Here is a 17,527-nt window from a genome sequence, read left to right on the forward strand (position 1 = left end):
ACAAATCCATATTTCATATCTAAGTACATATGTCTACAGTGGTCTGGAAGGACAGCACGGTGACTGGCATTTCTGGGGAGAGCACTGGGGCTGGGAGTTACAGTGAGTTTTGTCTTTATTTGTACTGTTGGTGTTTTTAAAAAATGAAAATGAAAATGTGCTTGGTGTGGAGAAAGCGCATGTAAATTATCCTTGACCAAGTTTAGAGATGAAGGAAGGCGGCCAGAATGAGGCAGAATTAAAGGAAGGAATTTTTAGGATGTGGGAAAGCCGAGCTACATTCAGTTGTGGCAACTCTGGATAAAGCATGATGAGGAGGAGAGGGGTGACTAATTTCTAGAATGCTTCCGCTTATTAGCTCAAGATTGCAGCAATGCTTTGCCAGCCGTGACTTTCCCACTGCAGTTAAGTATGCATAAAATGACAGAATTTCTCTCTGTTTTTCCACGGCATTTTTCTTTAATTTGTATTTCTTGGGAGTGGGTACAGCTTCCTGTATCTAACGTGCTGATGCCATGATGGAAGCGTCAATCCTCAGGGCCCGAGAGGCCCGAGGATAGAAGCTGACTCTGCCTGGTGTTTGGTCTGGCGTGGCTGCGTATATACTGTAGGAGTGTGTTTGTTTTTCATTAATTTGTTTGTCACTGTTCTCCATGATCTATGGAACATTTATTTCCCCTGAAGCAAAAGAATCTCAAATGTCAGAGGTTTCTCTTGGTTCTGCTGGGATAATGAATTGTTGAGAAAAAGAAATTTTTCTTATATGCTGTTTGATTGTGGAAGGAGACATTTTGTGACCTTTTGCTATTTTATAGTGATAATGAATTTCCTGACAAACGTGGAAACTTTGGGCTTCTTTATTAAAATAATAAGGTTTGAGGAATAACTTTGACCTAGACCTTTGTAGAATTAATCAAATACAGATTTTGGAAAAATTGATGAGTTTGGTCTTTACCGAGACACTCTAATTTATTCCTGTCGCGGAGGCAGTGTGCAGACCTACGCCACGTAAACACATCACACAATGAACTGCAGGCCCCAGTCCCTGAACGGAGGTGTTGACGCGTGTGGTGGGAGGGGTACCGGCTGGGGGCTTTCAGCCCGATCACACACTGCTGTGTTTCCTTTCTGTTTTTTTGGTCTATTTTTTAATGTGAAAATAATACAAACTGGTCTATCCTGGACAGAATAAAAAAGATAACAAGAAGCATCTACACTCTCACTCTTCAAAGCTAATGGGCCATCATAACATTTGGCTTATTCTTTTTAATCCTATTTTGATGCTTATATTTTCTATATGATTGAGATGATGCAGATTATAAAATTTTATATTGCCATTTTTTCCCACTTAAATATCACATATAATGTTTTGTTTCCAGTCTTTAAAATACTTGAAAGGAAACCTGCACTGGGTCCCCTTATAACGTTCCAAACAAAGGCACCGTTTCATGGGGGGGGAAAAGCAATAGGTTTTCTTCTTTGCGATATAATAGGAACATAAAATCTCACCACTTCCCCTCTGAATATAGTAAGTGATTAGATCTATTTTTCAGATTCTCTGAATTTGTAGATATGTTTACACCTTTATTTTTTTGTAATAAAATTTTTTAAAGTTTTATTTATTTATTTTAGACAGAGGGGAAGGGAGGGAGAAAGAGAGAGAGAGAAATATCAATGTGTGGTTGCCTCTCATGTGCCCCCTACTGGGGACCTGGCCCACAACCCACGCATGTGCCCTGACTGGGAATCAAACCAGCAACCCTTTGGTTCGCAGGCCAGCACTCAAACCACTGAGCCACACCAGCCAGGGCTACACCTTTAGTTGTTTAGAGCTGGGAAAACCTTCCTGAGTCCAGGATACAAGGCAAGTTCACATGATGACTCTGGGGAAGGATGCTCTGTGTCCCTCAAAGATGATGACTGACCACCAGGCCCACTGCTGCTGCTTTGACCTGCCAAGTGGATGCATGGAAGTCAAATCCAACACCAGATAACTTCTCAGCCATTTCCACAGCCATGAGTATGGGGAATTTTCCTCCTTTCCACACAGAAGTAGCACCGTTAGTCACCGAGTCCCTCTACTTACTCTCTCTGGGGGATTGATCATCAGAGTTCTTCTATTCCCATTCCCAGTACTTGGCAAAGATTCAAAACAGTACTTGAGAGGAGTCACAACCCACAGCCCAACAAGGTGTCAAAAAATTTGGGTAGAAGTTGCCTACCTCGTTCTTGACTTAGGAACCACTTCCTGGGTGGCAGATGTTCAGTTCACTGCTATTTGTGGAAGTTTGGGCTTTCTTTCTAAATACTGACAGAACGACAACATCAGGAACAAAAGAAAAAAGGAGCCAAGTTTCTGAGATGAGCTCTAAAACCTTCATGCCTTGCTGGCTTGAATATATTTTGAATTGTTTTCTTCAAATGCCAGATCACTTTAAGATCAGAAAACAATCTGGCATTTGGAAAAGGAGAAAGATAATGTAAATTACTATCCAACTAGCCTAAGTAGGAACTCGGTGGTGGGGGGCAGGTATTATAAACACATGAAATAGTTTCGAAATTTAAGATCTCACATTTGCCTTTAATTGCATATCTCATAAAAATATTTAATTAGTCTTAAATCAAATATTCATACAGGTATTTTAAATTATGAATCTTGAACTTCAAATTGGGTGAAAGACCATTTTAGACTATGGGCTGGGTACTCAAAGTGTGTTCAGAGAACTAGGAGCATCAGTATCACTTGGGAGCTTGCTAGAAATACTAAATTCAGGCCCCACCCTAGTCTACTGAATTAGTCATCCAGATGCTCGTTCAAGTCTGAGAAGCACTGGTTTAGAGGGGGGATAACACACCACACCTTTAACATGCAAGCGATGTTACATGGTGGTCACAGGTGAGCTCCTAGGTGATGCAGGAAAACTGTTAGTACTGTGCACAGACTGCTTTCTTCTTCCTCACTAACAGCCTCGTTGCTAGTATTATCTTTTCATCACCACCTTACTGGCTGATGGTCAGAATCTGCAGAGACAGAATACAGTGCAGGTGACTGTCTGTGATGTTCTGAAGGGAGAAAAGAATACTGAGATCATTACCTCTTGATCTGGGGCCAGGTTAAGGTAAAGAAAAGAAGGTGGTAACTTTAAAGTACGTGTGTTTTTCTCTCACTTGCTTACCTCTGCTTCTAGAAATAAAGCAGCCTCTGGATAATACAAGTTTTCAGGAGTGCTCAAAAGCATGCTGAGGGTCAGAAATGTGTTTGGCTTAGCAGTTAGGGGAATTTAAACTTAAACCTAGTATTTTTTTTTAATTCAACTTAATCACCAAAACTTGATAAAGTGCCATCAAGTTATCTAAAAGAAAGCAGATACTGCACGATGGAAGGGTTGATGTCATCCTTGGAGCTGCCAAACCATTAACAATTTGGAAAGTGACTTTTAAAAGGGAAAATATAAAATTATGAAAAACATGCCATTTGGAGATTTGCTTACATGCCCTTCCAAGTGTCTGGTGATTTATGTGCATCTCCTCTTTCCATCCTTCTCTAATTTGGTTTCCACTGTCAATATTTTCTTTTTAAAAGAATGTATATTCATTTGAGCACAAAGCTGGATAAATGCTTCAGAAAAAATGACCTCATATAAATTTGAAAAACGGTAAAATTAGAACAAGGGAAAGGTTTAGATTTTTTTCAGTCTCTAACATTAAAAATTTTGAACATTAATTAACAATTAGAAATTAGGTATTATATTCTAACTTGCCAAGAAATAATAAAATACCAACCCTCAACTTTCTAAATGAAATACATATATTATAAATAATTCTTGTATCTCCAGCAAAAGTTTCTAAGAGTGGCCAGTACTTGAGCTGAGTTTCTCTCCTTCCTCTTTTATTCTTATTTTCTCTCTAGAAAAAGGAGCTGAAAGTCAGATATGCCCCAAATTATTTGCTGGAAGGAGTTTTTACAAAATGATATGGCTCTGAAATGAATTTTTGTATGTAGTCAAAATAATCATGACTTCCTGTTTAAGTCACAGAAATTATGCTAGTGCCAGACTCAAGTCTATTTAAATCTCTTAAACTTGCCATCAGTTAAGCAAAATCTAAGTTTTCTGTCTTATTTAATAAACAAATATTAGCTATTGCAATTCAAGCACCTCCAATATCTAATTACTTTTTAAACAACTTGTTAAAGTCATTCTCTGTTTAAATTTTTATTTAAATAAAGGACATTTATTCAGCAACTGCTTTTTGTTGTGCCACTGTTCTAGAGGCTGGGATATAGTAACAAACACAAGAGACAAAAAGCCTGCTCGCATGGAGCTTATATTGCAGTGGGAGAGGACACTGATAAACAAGTGAATATTTAAAATGTACTTATGCCAGAGGGTGGCATGCACTGTAAAGAAAGTAACGCAGGGATGGGGAAAACAGCCCGTGGCAGCATGGTGCCCAGACGGTACCTAGAACACAGCACTGTCAACATTACCTTCTTTATTTCTCTCCATGGGATATCTCTCAAGTCCCTTATTTAATCGTGTCTGTACCCTAAGTGGAAACATTTAGGAAAGAGGGAAACTAGCACAGGTACCTAACACCACTCACATTTTAAAGGGAAGTGCTCAAGCTGACTGACAGCCCCTTTCCTGAGAAAAATAGTACGGTACCCGGGAAATAAGTAAGAAATATACTTGCAGACTTTTGCAAACAATCCTAATTTGGAAATCAGGGCAGGTCACAGGGCCGAAAGAAAGCCTCCATGTGAGAAACTCTTTCACTACTGTGGGTCAAGAGTATTGGGAGTCGCCTATGCCAGAAAGCCCGAGAGTCTCTCCAGCACACTAGACAGAAAGATTGCTTGCAGGGTGTCCACTCTAATCCCAGGGATACAGCAGTGCCAGGAAAGGAACTGAGCACAGTCACCTGCATACCTGGAACAGAGTCGGGGCTCAGGAGGAGAGACCATAAAACTGGCTCCATGTCAATGACTCCATCAAACACAAAGAGACCACCTAGAGACTATTTCCCTTTATTTGGACAGCCCACTGCACCAGACTACTCCTCCTCATCCACAGGCTATCACACCAGGGAACTCATTCTATACATCTTTATAAGCTAGACCTCCTGCTTTTACATTTGAGATTATTCTAACAAGCCTGCAGAGATGAGACCCCAAAATAATTCATCTTTAAATCAGTTTAAATAGTGTTGGTCCCAAACCAACCCCAAAAAATAAAATCAAAAGAAAATTTCTATCTTGAGATAAAATTAGTTATAATAAAAAAGTAAGCAGTGAAATCTATAAGTAATTTATATAAAATTAAATGTGTTCCTTATTCCTGTACCCTGGGATTGCTTCACAAGTATCTGACTATATGCAAGTCTTTGTGCCTACTTTTTGTGACCTAAGACCAAGGGAGTGAACAATACTGAATAATTCATACATGATGCTGAAAGTATTAACTAAATATTACTGATACCACATATGTAACTGAATTCACAACAGAGAGTAATGATGACTGCCAGGACACGGGGGCAGGAGAAATGGGAGATGGTGGTCAAAAGGAACCAACTTCCGAGCACAAGATGAAGAGTTCTGGGGACTCCTCTGGGAGTGTCGTGACTAGATAACAATATGCAGTGTATGCTTGACAGTTACTAGAAGAGTACTCATAAATGTAATATTTTACTGGAGGCCATTAGAGAAGGTTACATCAAAGAAAAATACAGTTTTCATGAACAGAAAGACTTGACATTGTTAAAAATGACAACACTATTCAAACTGATTTATAGATTCAATGCAAATTCAATCGAAATCTAAACTTTCTCCCAAGATGCTGGCCATTACAATATTGACTTTGCTGTTTTAAAACTGTAAACCTACTTTACATTAATTTTATTATACCTAACACATTTTTTAAGGAGCCAAATATAAAAGATTAAACCTTTGTAGGACAAAAAGAAAATACAAGTGAGTATTTGAACTCAGATTCTAAGAATTTTTATTATTTTTTAAGATTTTATTTATTTTTAGAGAGAGGGGAAAGGAGGGAGAAAGAGAGGGAGAGAAACATCAATGTGTGGCTGCCTCTCATGTGCCCCCCACTGGGGACATGTAACCCAGGCACGTGCCCTGACTGGGAATCAAACCAGTGACCCTTTGGTTTGCAGGGTGGCACTCAATCCACTGAACCACACCCGCCAGGGCAGAATAAAGAATTTTTTAAAAATTTTAAACAAAATGGGAGAATTCTATGAAATAAAAGTTTTTAATTTAAACATTTTAAAGATACCATAAAATAACATTTTAAAAATTTGTTACAAAGATGAATATTTTCCATATAAAAAGGTCTTATCAATTGATAAGAAAACTCTTTTTTCTTAACACAAGGAAAAGACAAACTAGTAATTGTGGCCCCCAAATATTTGATGAACATGAAAAATAAGCCTAGCCTCAGCAGTATGATTAAAGAAATAAAATTAAAACACTACTTTATTTACAAAACTGAGACATGTTTTAAAAAATGCTAATATACCCTTTAGCCAAGATTCTAAGAAATAAGCACTCCTTTGTAGTAATGGTAGACCTAGCAACTCACAGTATTTCAGAGAAGCAACTGGGCCACACATATCAATGGGTCTTCAAATTATTTATGCCCTTTGACCCAGGTATTTTGTTTTAGACATTATCCTCTCAAATTATTGGATGGTCACTGCAGTTTTATTTATATTAGTGAAAAACTGAAATATCTTAACAAATGCAAAAATAGAGCAATGGTCAAGTATTGCCACAGGTTAGAAGGGCAGATACAGGTCCCAGACTGCTATGACGTGCCGCCATTGATGACATTGTTACAAACTGATTTTAAAGATAAAAAGTTTCTATACTTAATTATGCTAAAAATAAGTAATGAAATAATATGTTGTATGATCTGAATTCTGTAAGAATCTATGTAAATAAATGTGGTGTTAGTGAGTGAAGAGAGAAAATAGAAAAGTACACCAAAATATTAACAATGTTTCCTGGGGGCAAGGGGCAGGATAGTGGGATTAGAGTGATTCCTGCTTTGTCTCTGAGCTTTTCTGCACTTTTTAAAAATTTCTACACCCCCCCCCCGCCCCATTCAATGCATTACTTGTATGTACAAAAAACAAACAGGAAACTTCTCTTTGCAAGCAAGATCAAATCTAATCTCAATCTGGCATACAATCTAATTTATCTTTCCCATCTTCTCTTTTCCCATCTTCCCTATGACCCTGGAAAGGGCTCACACACACACACACACACACACACACACACACACACCCCTTTCACTCACACTGTTCTCTGTCTCCAGGCGGATGGCCTTTTCCATCGCAGGAACTCCATTCCAGCTCCAGAGCGAGGCTCCCTTCCCTTCATAAACTGGCCTGTGTGGTTTCGCCCTCCTTCACTCTCAAGCCAGCTCTCAATCAGGCTCCATGGAAATGATCTGGCAATTGGTCAAGTACAACTTGTAATGTCTCTACCACTGTTGCCTTGAGCTGTTATCTGGTTTTCTTTTAACTTTTTGTATGTTTTTGTTCTTCTCTCCAACTAGGCTATAAACTACTCTTTGTAGTTTTCATAAAGTTTAGTGAAACAGAGAGGTGTCTGTGGAAGACAGAATAAAGGCCCCCAAAGATGCCCATGTCCTAACCCCCAGAACCTGTAAATGTAAGTTACAAGCAAAGGGGATTTAAGGTTAATTAGCTGTCCTTGACAGGCGGAGGTAATCCTGGATTATCCAGGTGGGCTTAATGTATATAATCATACAAGGCCTTCGGTGTAGAGGAGGTCAGAGAAGGAGAAGGCAGGCAGGCAGCTGTACTGAAGTGCTCTGAGGACTCAACCTCCCACTGCTGGCTTTGAATGGAGGAAGGAGGCCACGGGCAGACCGAGGTGGGCAGCTTGCTGTGGTGGGAAAAGGCAAGGGAATGGATTCTCTTCCGGAGCCTGCCCTGCTGACACTCTGGATTTTTGTCCTGTGAGACCTACGTCAGTCTTTTAGCCTACAGGACTGTGTGATAAATTCACATTGCTTTAAGTCATTAAGCTCATTGTAATCTGTACCAGCATTCAGGGAAAATTAATAAAGTGTCAAATACTATTTTTGTTCATTCATGAGAAATCAAGAAAAGATAAAACCAAAGTTGTTGAAGTACTAGACAAACTTAAAACTATACTTTTTGAGGAATTCTGTCTTACCACCCCAAATGCCTCTCATTATTTACCTCTCCTTAGTGCTTATTCAGGGTGGGGCAAAAGTAGGTTTACAACTGTGAGTATGTAAAACACAGTTTATTCTTGTATTCTTATTAATTGTATTATTTTCCATATGAACAACTGTAAACCTTTTTCTGCCCCACCCTATATATTCAATTTATATTGCTTATCATTTCTTGCTATTTTATTTTATAACTGTTACCTTAACTGTGTATTTTATAACTGTGTTAATATCATTTCCTGGGCATATATTTTTCCCTCTGATTAAAAAGACCCTTAAGAAGCAAGGGACATATATTCAGTCCCCACATTTGTTGCCAGAAGTCACAGACCTCAGTCTATAAATGCCTGTTACTAACAGTGTACCTAATGGCTTACCTGGGGTAGACCATATACTCAGCTTTCTACAGCCTGCTTCTCAGAAATGTTTTTAAAAGTTTTATCTCAGCCTTATACATAAGTACCCCATTGCCCCTTAAAAAATCTGACCAGATTAGTAAATATTTAGAAAGTGAAATTACTCCATTTTAATTTCATTGGATATGTCCCATAAAATCTATTGAGGTTTTATGTTTTTTCCAGAATTTTATGGTTTACTCTTTCAAGAAAGCTGTCCATGTTTATCCTTACAGACTGTCAGGATTCGGGAGCTGAGGCGGGAAGATGTCTGGTGTAGACTGAGCGAAAGGAGGGAGTCTGGGCAGACCTGGGTGTGAAGTGGGCCCCTGTGGGGTAAGTGGAGGCAGTCTGGCTTCCTCACCCCCGTGTCTGAGTAATGAAGGGAAGCAGTGTTCCCACAGCCTTGGAGGGGCCTGATAACCAGTGTTCTCACAGCCTTGAGACTGGGTCCGATAAACTGTTCCCATATCGTGAAATCAGCTCCCACACGCAGAATTATGTCATGTTATGTACTGTTCTGGCAGTTCTCTGGCTTTGTTTCCCTCTAGTACTTAAACAGGTAGGGACTCCCTGCTGGGGGTGATGATGATGAGAGACACACAAGGGGACAGGTGCTACGATGGGTGCCACGCTGGGGGGCAAGGGCCATGACATGTGCCACGCAGACACATGCAGACGGACATGCAGCTTGCAGCATGCATGGCTCGCCCACCTGTGAATAAAGGCATGTCAGACATCCCAGCTGCTCCATGAATATTATTCCGTTTGCGCCAATACCATGGGCCTGACTGGCCTTGAAGGGCTGCAACAGAGCTCCCCTGTGGGGAGGGCACAGCTGCTGGGTCTGAATGGGACTATGTGGAGGGTGGTCTGTGTTGAATGTCAAAATCAGCACAGACCTTTTAACCAACTAGAATTACCAAGCTACTCCTGGAAGCTATGGCTAAAATTCTAGGCTCTACCAGAATTAAACAAAAGCAAGCAAATAAATAAGTGGTCAGTTGGAAACAGAAGAACATGGCATCACCGTGACCCTGGGGCAGGAAGCTGAGGTGTAAATGGGGTTCTGGGCAAGTAACCCCGTGGCGCTGTGCAGAAGAGAACTCAGGAGGCAGCTGGCCCTGGCCCAGGCGCCCTCCTCGCACAAGCAGGGCCAGCCCAAACCCCTCTTGGCGGCCTCTGTTATCTGGCCCTGGGAAGCCTTAAAAAAGTGCTTGCCCTCATTTCTCCAATCATAAAGTTGGGGCAGTGGGATCTGCCATTTCTGTATAGCCTAGGTCTGTGGCAAGGATTAATTAGTGTTTTTAAAGTGCTGTGGGCTTGGTTTGGTTTATTTATTTTCCCAGGACGAAAGCCAGTACGCCAGCACCAAGTGTTAACAGTGAAGGTTTGATGTATGTTACTTGAGATGCATTCTGTGAAGTGGGGTGGACGGGCTATGGGGCTTGAGGGACTGCCTTTGGCATCAGAAAAGCCACATTTCCAAACACACTTTAGTGCTCCCCAAAGTGAAAGAGGCCGGACACAAGTCTTTGAAAATTAAAAAGGAGCAGAGTTATCTGTGTTCGGGCTCGGTGGTTGAGGGCAGGCACCAACCCACACCGAGGAGAGCCTGGTGAGCTGCTAAAGACAAGCATCGGCAGCTGGAGAAGACACAAAATTCTGCTCACTTTGTGACAAGCTGTCAAACGAGCTCCCCTGTTTCATGAAAAGAAAGAGCTGTCACACAGGCAGTCAGGGTTTCAGGGCTGACGGCTGAGGAGAAACTCGGTCACACGTGTGCTTCTCTGACCCGGGACAGGTGGACACCGGGAGCAGGAACTCCAGGACAGTCCCAGCTCCTGCTCACTGAGAACCCAGCAGCGTTACAACAGTCCAGTCTCAGAAGACCCCTCCGAGCTGGGGGAAAGTCACATGTTCTCACAACTAACAATTAACACTGCAGAAATCCAGAAAGTCAAAAGTACAGACACCCTCCTTCCCATCCCGATGGCCAGAACACAATCGCTGTTAACTGTTGTTTGGACGCATTTAAGGGAGATAGCTGCAACCACCCTCAATTTGTGGGTGACGAAACAGAGAACTCAGCTTATCCACAGGCTCGCAGGAAAGAAGTCAAAGCTGGAATTCAGGCCCAGGGCTTTCTGAAACCCCAGAACTCGGCACGTTCCATGAAGCCACACTGCCCTACCCCACCCCTTGCTCCCTTGTTCCGCCACCAACCTCAAATGTAATTACTACAAGGCACCGACCGGCTTCCATAACCAGCTTTACAAACAGAAACTGCTAAGTCATGGGGATGTAATATATAGCACAAGGAACAGAGTCCATAACATCATCATAACTGCGTGTGGGGACAGATGGTTACTAGACTTACTATGGTCATTTCAGAAAGTATACAAATGTGGCGTCCGTATGCTGTACACCTAAAACTAATATAATACTGTATCTCAATTAAAAATAATTTTTTCCAAAAAGCTTTGGTGGGGAAAAAAAAACCAAACAGAAGCTGCTATCATCTAGATATGTGAAACTACAAGGCTAGTGTCACTACTAGACCCATTCTTCCAGCTCGTTCAAGTGTACAGTGTTCAGTCACTGTGCCATTATTTGAGTGACATGGCTGTAACTAAGATCTGGGTGACCTTTCCCACTAAACTAGCTTAGAACAGAAAGCAGAGAGACCACTGAAATGAGAAATATGTGACTTACATGTGAGGCTGAAACCTGGAGAGCCCTGAGTTCCAGCTCCACTACTTACTAGCTGTCTGCGACTGATGCCTCAGTTTCTCCTTTTAGATTATGAGGAGGATGGATGAACTGAATGCAGGGTGCCCTCTGCCCTCTGGAATCTTATGCAGTGATGAGCAATCCTTTCACTGAGAGCCAGTGTGCCTCATGCATCCCACCTAAACTTTTTTATTCTGTTCAATACCTCATTTCAGGCTGAGAGGTAGAAAGTTGCCTCTGTAGTTGCTACTTCTCAAATATGCCCAGAAAAAATGAAAGTGCTTTGAAAATAATGTGTGATGTTATTATTCTTGCTAGATTTATTCTAATTTAATCAGCAGATGATAACCTACTAAAATGACTAATTTATGAGCATGCATTCTTTCAGCATGTATAAAATCTCTGATACATAAGGCATCGAGAGAGTTGTACAGATGAAATCTTGCCCTCCTTGGAGCTTATGGCTCTGGGTGGGGAAGACACACAGATATACATAATTGCGGTATGAGGCGGCAAGAGTTCTTTGTCCTAGGATGCTCCAGAGAAACTCAAGGGACTCAAGTTTGGAGGGATCAAAGAGAACTTCATGGAGAAGTAGGGATGTGACTTGGGTCCTAAACAAGGATCAGAGATGCAAAGGAGGATGCTGGTGACTGAAGGAGGGCACTGCAACAGTGCTGAGGGGCTGTTTCAGCTGAATGACGGAGGTTGCAGGAGGCAGGCTAAGGCAGAGTCTGCACGCAGCTGTCAGAGGTCAGAACCCACACGCAGCCGGCGGGGCAGTGAGTGGCTGTGTCCATGCCCTCTTCCAGGCCAGTTTTACCAAAACTTAAAGTCTGACTGATCAGTAGAACCTACAACAGTTCCTGGCATGTCGTGGGCAGACAGCATCTACTGAATAAATTATCTTGGAAAAGGCAACCTAATGTCAGGAAATAGGTTTGAATGTTTCTCTAAAGAGGAAACAGGGAGCAGCTCCAAGCATGCAAACCTGGATGACTCTTGGATCTCGAGTATAGATTTGGCAATTTTACTGCAGAAAATGAGCGTGTGAGAGAGGAGAAGGAGGGACGAGTGCTCCTTCACCCTGTAATCATGAGCAGAAATAACATCTCATTATAACCTTTAAAGAGAGGAGGCCCTTTCAGTGAAATAGTAACAAAGCTGGACAGAATCACTTTGAAGACTTGGCCTTTGGTGGTACGGAAAATGCTAACATCTGTCAGTGCCCTTCATCTGTAATCAAGCCCTATCAGCAGAACGAGTGCCTTAAACGTGTGCATGTGTGTCAGGTATATGTGTGCACGTTACACAGTCAGAGGTCTGTGAGAATGCCAACGGTGCAGGGAATGACACATCTGACTGCCAAGGTGGGTTGTGGGTGTAGACGGAGTAGGGTCATTACCTCAGAGCAGCCCAGATCAAGCCTGCAGCCTGTAGGTTGATGTAATGCTTTTGAAATATTTTTTCCTCCTGTCTGAGGCATGCTAGCTAGAACCCAGGAAAGGTACGGAGTGTGGAGTGTGTCTCCAGGTGACACTCACACCTGCAGGATCTTGGCCTGACTCGGGACGGGGATGCTCCCCATGGCTCTGGGTGTTTCCAGGCTTCCCCATAAATCAGCTTCAATGGCACCATCCTGTTCCCTCGGGCCCTCTCTCAGATCTCCTTCATGGCCCACTCTGTGCTGCTGGAAAGAGACACTGAGTCTAGGTCTGCCTGCTAGAAAGAAACATTTTAAAGACACGGGGGAGTAAATAATCCTTAGGATCTAGTCTGAGGAAGGGGGAAAGAGAAAAAAGTACTATGTGGACAGAACCCAAAACATGTCTGTCCAAGGTTATGTCCGAACAAAGCCTCCGAAGATGAATAAACAGTGTCCTCAAAGCACACAGGAAAGCAGTTGCAGCCCACGCGTGTGACGCTGGCATGGGAGCCGAGGCCGGGGAGATAAAAGTGGGGCCAGATTAGGGGCTCTGAGAGGGCCAGTGACCAATGAAGCAATGGAAGAGAGTGTGCCAGGGAGGCAGGGTCCCCGAGAGAACAGCAGCAAGAGGCGGTGCTCTGGACTCACAGGGGAAGTCAGGATGGGCTGAACCCAGAGGCTGCAGGTCTGGGAACACATCTGTCTCTCGAGGAGGTCTGGGGAACCCAATTACTGCCCTACCCTACTTGGGGTTCATTTTGTCCGTGGTTTTTACAGTTTGTCTATGCGACCATTAACATAAAGTATGGCCAATGCACTATGGATATATTAGACATCAGTAATTAAAACAGTATTCTTTTGAAAAGGTCAACATATTCTACAAAAAATGGAATTTTAATGTCCCTAAAATGCCATCAAATCACATTCTTTTCTTTGTGGTGAACACATACATTTCTATTGCTTTTACTGGTGAGGAAAAAGAGGACAGATGGTACACAACCTAGCGAGGGTACGTGGCCATGAAAACCCTGTAAGAAGAGCGTCTGGGCTGCCCTGTAGTCTCAGAATGAAAGGGAGGGGCTGTGGCTGCTGAACCCAAGAGGCAAGGTGGTGAGGGGACGTGGAACTACTCCGAGGGAAGGCAGGGATTCCCTAGGAAACATCTGATGTCTAGTCCTATGACTCACAACAGGAGGAGGCACTGGGCCACCATACCCAACAAGACCAAAAAAAGAGCAGATGGAAAACTTGATTGATGTCATGATGTTTTAGAACAGGGACTGGAAAGGTGGGCAGGATATAGTAGTAACAAAATGATACAACACTTCAAATCACTCCAGCGCTCTCAGTGCTTCTAACATTTTCACTTGCATTCACCAGTTATGACCATGCCTTTGGCTGCCTCACTGCTTATTAGTGAGGGCACCCTTCCCAGCGGGGCGCGAAGGAGAGGAACCGAGGAAGCAGCTTTGCTCATTTAAGGTCCTACTTATACAGCGATCCTCCGAATGTTGAAGCTGGAAGGGAATGTAGACATATTTAATCAATCTTCACAGATGAGGAAACCGATGCAGTGGCTTCTGGGAATGTGTAGGTGGAGCACTACCCTCGTCTGCTGTAGGTAAGCAACACCTCATCTGGGAAGTGCTGGAGTTAGAAGGCAAAGACGTGTTTCTGTGATAACAGTGCCTCAACTGCCAATCCTTAATTTACACCCTGGGCTGGCTGCTCTCTAATTTCATTCCACAGGAGTCTCTAGAACATATTTAAAAAACAGATTCTATAAATAGGATTTGCAGACTTTTCCCTATGAATTAATTGCATAGAAAAGGAAACAGGCTTGTACCATTACCCAGTGAAGGAGCAGCTCCCCCGCCCCACCCAAATAACACTCCTTTCTCCAGCTGCTACACGGTGATTGAAATGAATACGAAAACCAGGAGGAAAGGCCCACAGTGCCACCCATGTATGACTAAGAAGCGGCACTTAGTGGCCTGAAGGCATGGACAGTACAGAATGCTGCCCTGCTTCTATGGACAAACAGTGAGCATAGTTCTATGTCAACATCAGGATCCAACACTGTCCCTCACTACACACAGAAGTCAGAGCAAGAGTCCGAAGCTGGCAGGGAAGGCCTGGAGCGGGCTGCAAGGGGTGGGGGGAGGTGAGCAGAAGGCAAGATACCCTCCATGAATTTGGGACAGCAGTAAAGGGTCTCTGTCCATCATTTCATGTGTGGGAAACTGACTCCAAGCAAAGTGAAGGGACTTGCTCAAGACCTCGCAGGGTATGGGTGGCTGGGGGCAAAGCTGAGCTGACTCTCTGTTGACTTCCATGTCTTCATGAACTTCACACGAGCTAGGGACACTGCAGGGAAGACAGCGAAGATCACAGCGAGTGGTGCTGTGGCCAGGTGACACAGGAGAAGAGCTCAAAAGCTCCCGTTTCTGGTGCCAAGACAAAACATATCTTAGTGAGTGAAGGGGGCTTAAGGCTTTTTGTTTCTAGATGGGATTTAATGGGTAAGAACAGTTCACAGTCATTACAATGTGGGCAGCACATTCAGCACTATGCTGGATCTTATACGGAGTACATGCAGTGCATTAAATTACTCAGAAGCTTTCACAACCACTCCTGCCTTCCCCATTTCCCTCTGGGCACCCTGAGAGACCCTGATATGATGGCCCTCAGTGAAGAATCACTGCTCTGGGGACGCAGTCACAGAGTGGGCCGTGCCGTAGCCCTCAGATGTGCTGGGGCAGGGAAGAATCCAACAACTGAGGATGCCGTAGCCTCACAGTAACTATTATTCAGTTGACCGAATCATTTCCTACACCTTCTAGAATAATCCTTCTAGACCATTAGAAGCACACAAGTAATTAAAATTCTCCTATTAGCCACATTATAAAAGAAAAAGAGATGAGTAAAATTCACATTAATAATATATTGAACTCCACATATCCAAAGTATGCCATTTCAGCAAGTAGTAAATATATATCATGACATATTGTACTTTTTCACACTAAGCCTTCAAAATCTGATGTGTATTTTATATTTACAGCACATTTTGATCCCCAATTAGCCACATTTCAAGTGTTCAATTGCCACATGTGGCTAGTGGCTGCCATGCTGGACATATAACCTCCTTTGCCTCTCTCATTCACACTAGTAAGCTCCAGTAGAAACAGAAATTTCTCCATAATGTAGCCATCCCTACCTGTTTCAAGGCCTTTTCCTTTCTAAGTCTAATGCTTCCACTTTGGTCTTTATTCCATCCCAACTCTCCGCCACTCAGTCATCAAGTAATCATTACTGCATGCCTACTAAGTGCACACCTTTCTGTTGACTTATGAGGATGAGAGGTCAGTAAGACACAGATCCTGACTTCCAGGAGCTCTCAGCTTGGGGGGACATGAAGGCACACACTGCGGAATCTGATAAAGGCTATGCAGAGGTGCCTAGGAGGGGTGCACAGAGGAAGGAGTGACCACGTCCTTTGGGGCTTCTGGAAAACATTCATAGGGATGAGATGGGACATTTGGACAGGGTTTTAAGGGATGAGGAAAAATTGTGGAGAGGCAGGGAAAGGTGTTTCAGGCAAAGGGAAACACATAATCAAACATAAGTATAATGATCTGCATGCTTGGAAATGGCAAGTGTCTAGATGGCAAGCAGCCTGGAAAGCAGCTGGTGAGGTGAGCTGGGCAGCGACTGCCCGGTGAGACATTCAGAATTACTGAGGGGTCATTCTCTGAGTGAGGAAACCTCGTGGTGGGTTTTAGCACAGACTGGAGAAGACAGAGAAGCAAGGAGAGCCTGAACAAAGGGGCAGCACTCTGATTAGAAGGGAGGCGATGTGAGCACCCAAGTAAAGGAAGGAAATGTGAGAGCACTATTTTCTGAGGACAGTGTTGAGATGGGGCATTATGATGGAACCGGGGCAGAGGGTGTAATAGGTCATGCTTTCCAAGCTCAAACCTGAAGGCCCCGAGATGCTATTATACAGGACTACCACAACCTGTTGGGAGCTGACAGCGTTCAATGGCCTCTTTCCCTGAAGAATTAAGAGCTACCTATGGGTTAATTTAGGCAGTAGACAGAATCATGCTAAGATACTTCCACAATTGCTAAGCCGTGCCCGTGAGATGCAGCAGGTGCTGGGCAGCACCTGGCTGGCTTGCTCAGATGATATGATGGCTTATTTGACCTTGAGTTTTCTGGAAGAAGCCTGGAACTCTCAGGTAAGAACAGTGTAGCAACAACATGACATTCACAGTGAAAAGGAGCCTCTGAGGTTGATGGGTTCTCCTTTCACAGACGGGAGAGCTGAAGCACAGAAAGGGGAAAGTCTTACAGGTCATACAGTCAGTAAGTTGCAGAGCTGAGAAGAGAATTCAGCCTCTGCAGCACCAAAGCCATAATGAGTCTGGGACAACAGATGCATTGGGGAACCATTTACCTTTATAGAAAACTAAAGCGGAAAAGAGAAAGCAAGGCCAGAGACACACTCACTAATAAAACTGTGAGCCACGCAGATGCAGCTTAGCAGCAGTGCATGAGGTACTCACACGGAGAAATGTCCACGAAGCCGGGGTCGATGTTGTGCAGCAGCTCCGTTCTGGGGGATGGGCTTCCTTCACTAGAAAAGAATTTTTTAGGCAACATTAATTTCCTCTCTCAAATGAGTATGGATGATTTTAATACTTCCTACTCTTATACTTGTAGGA

The 17,527-nt window shown here is 43.1% G+C and overlaps 1 protein-coding gene across 2 annotated transcripts in view; it reads right to left on the reverse strand.

The window, feature by feature from the left end:
* Positions 1 to 17,527, reverse strand: part of ARSB (arylsulfatase B) — a 139,998-nt gene that overhangs the window by 35,173 nt on the left and 87,298 nt on the right. The window contains exons 6-7 of one of the 2 annotated variants that reach the window (XM_036020455.1): positions 17,369 to 17,439; positions 13,525 to 15,167 (exon numbers count right to left, since the gene is read on the reverse strand). In XM_036020455.1, coding sequence (XP_035876348.1) covers positions 15,073 to 15,167; positions 17,369 to 17,439 — 166 coding nt within the window. In that variant the 3' untranslated portion in view covers positions 13,525 to 15,072. Of the gene's footprint in view, positions 1 to 13,524; positions 15,168 to 17,368; positions 17,440 to 17,527 lie in introns of those variants that run through there. The other variant, XM_028528533.2, reaches the window with a different exon arrangement.

This window comes from Phyllostomus discolor, chromosome 3, assembly GCF_004126475.2.
Source record: "Phyllostomus discolor isolate MPI-MPIP mPhyDis1 chromosome 3, mPhyDis1.pri.v3, whole genome shotgun sequence".
NCBI classification, from domain to species: Eukaryota; Metazoa; Chordata; class Mammalia; order Chiroptera; family Phyllostomidae; genus Phyllostomus; species Phyllostomus discolor.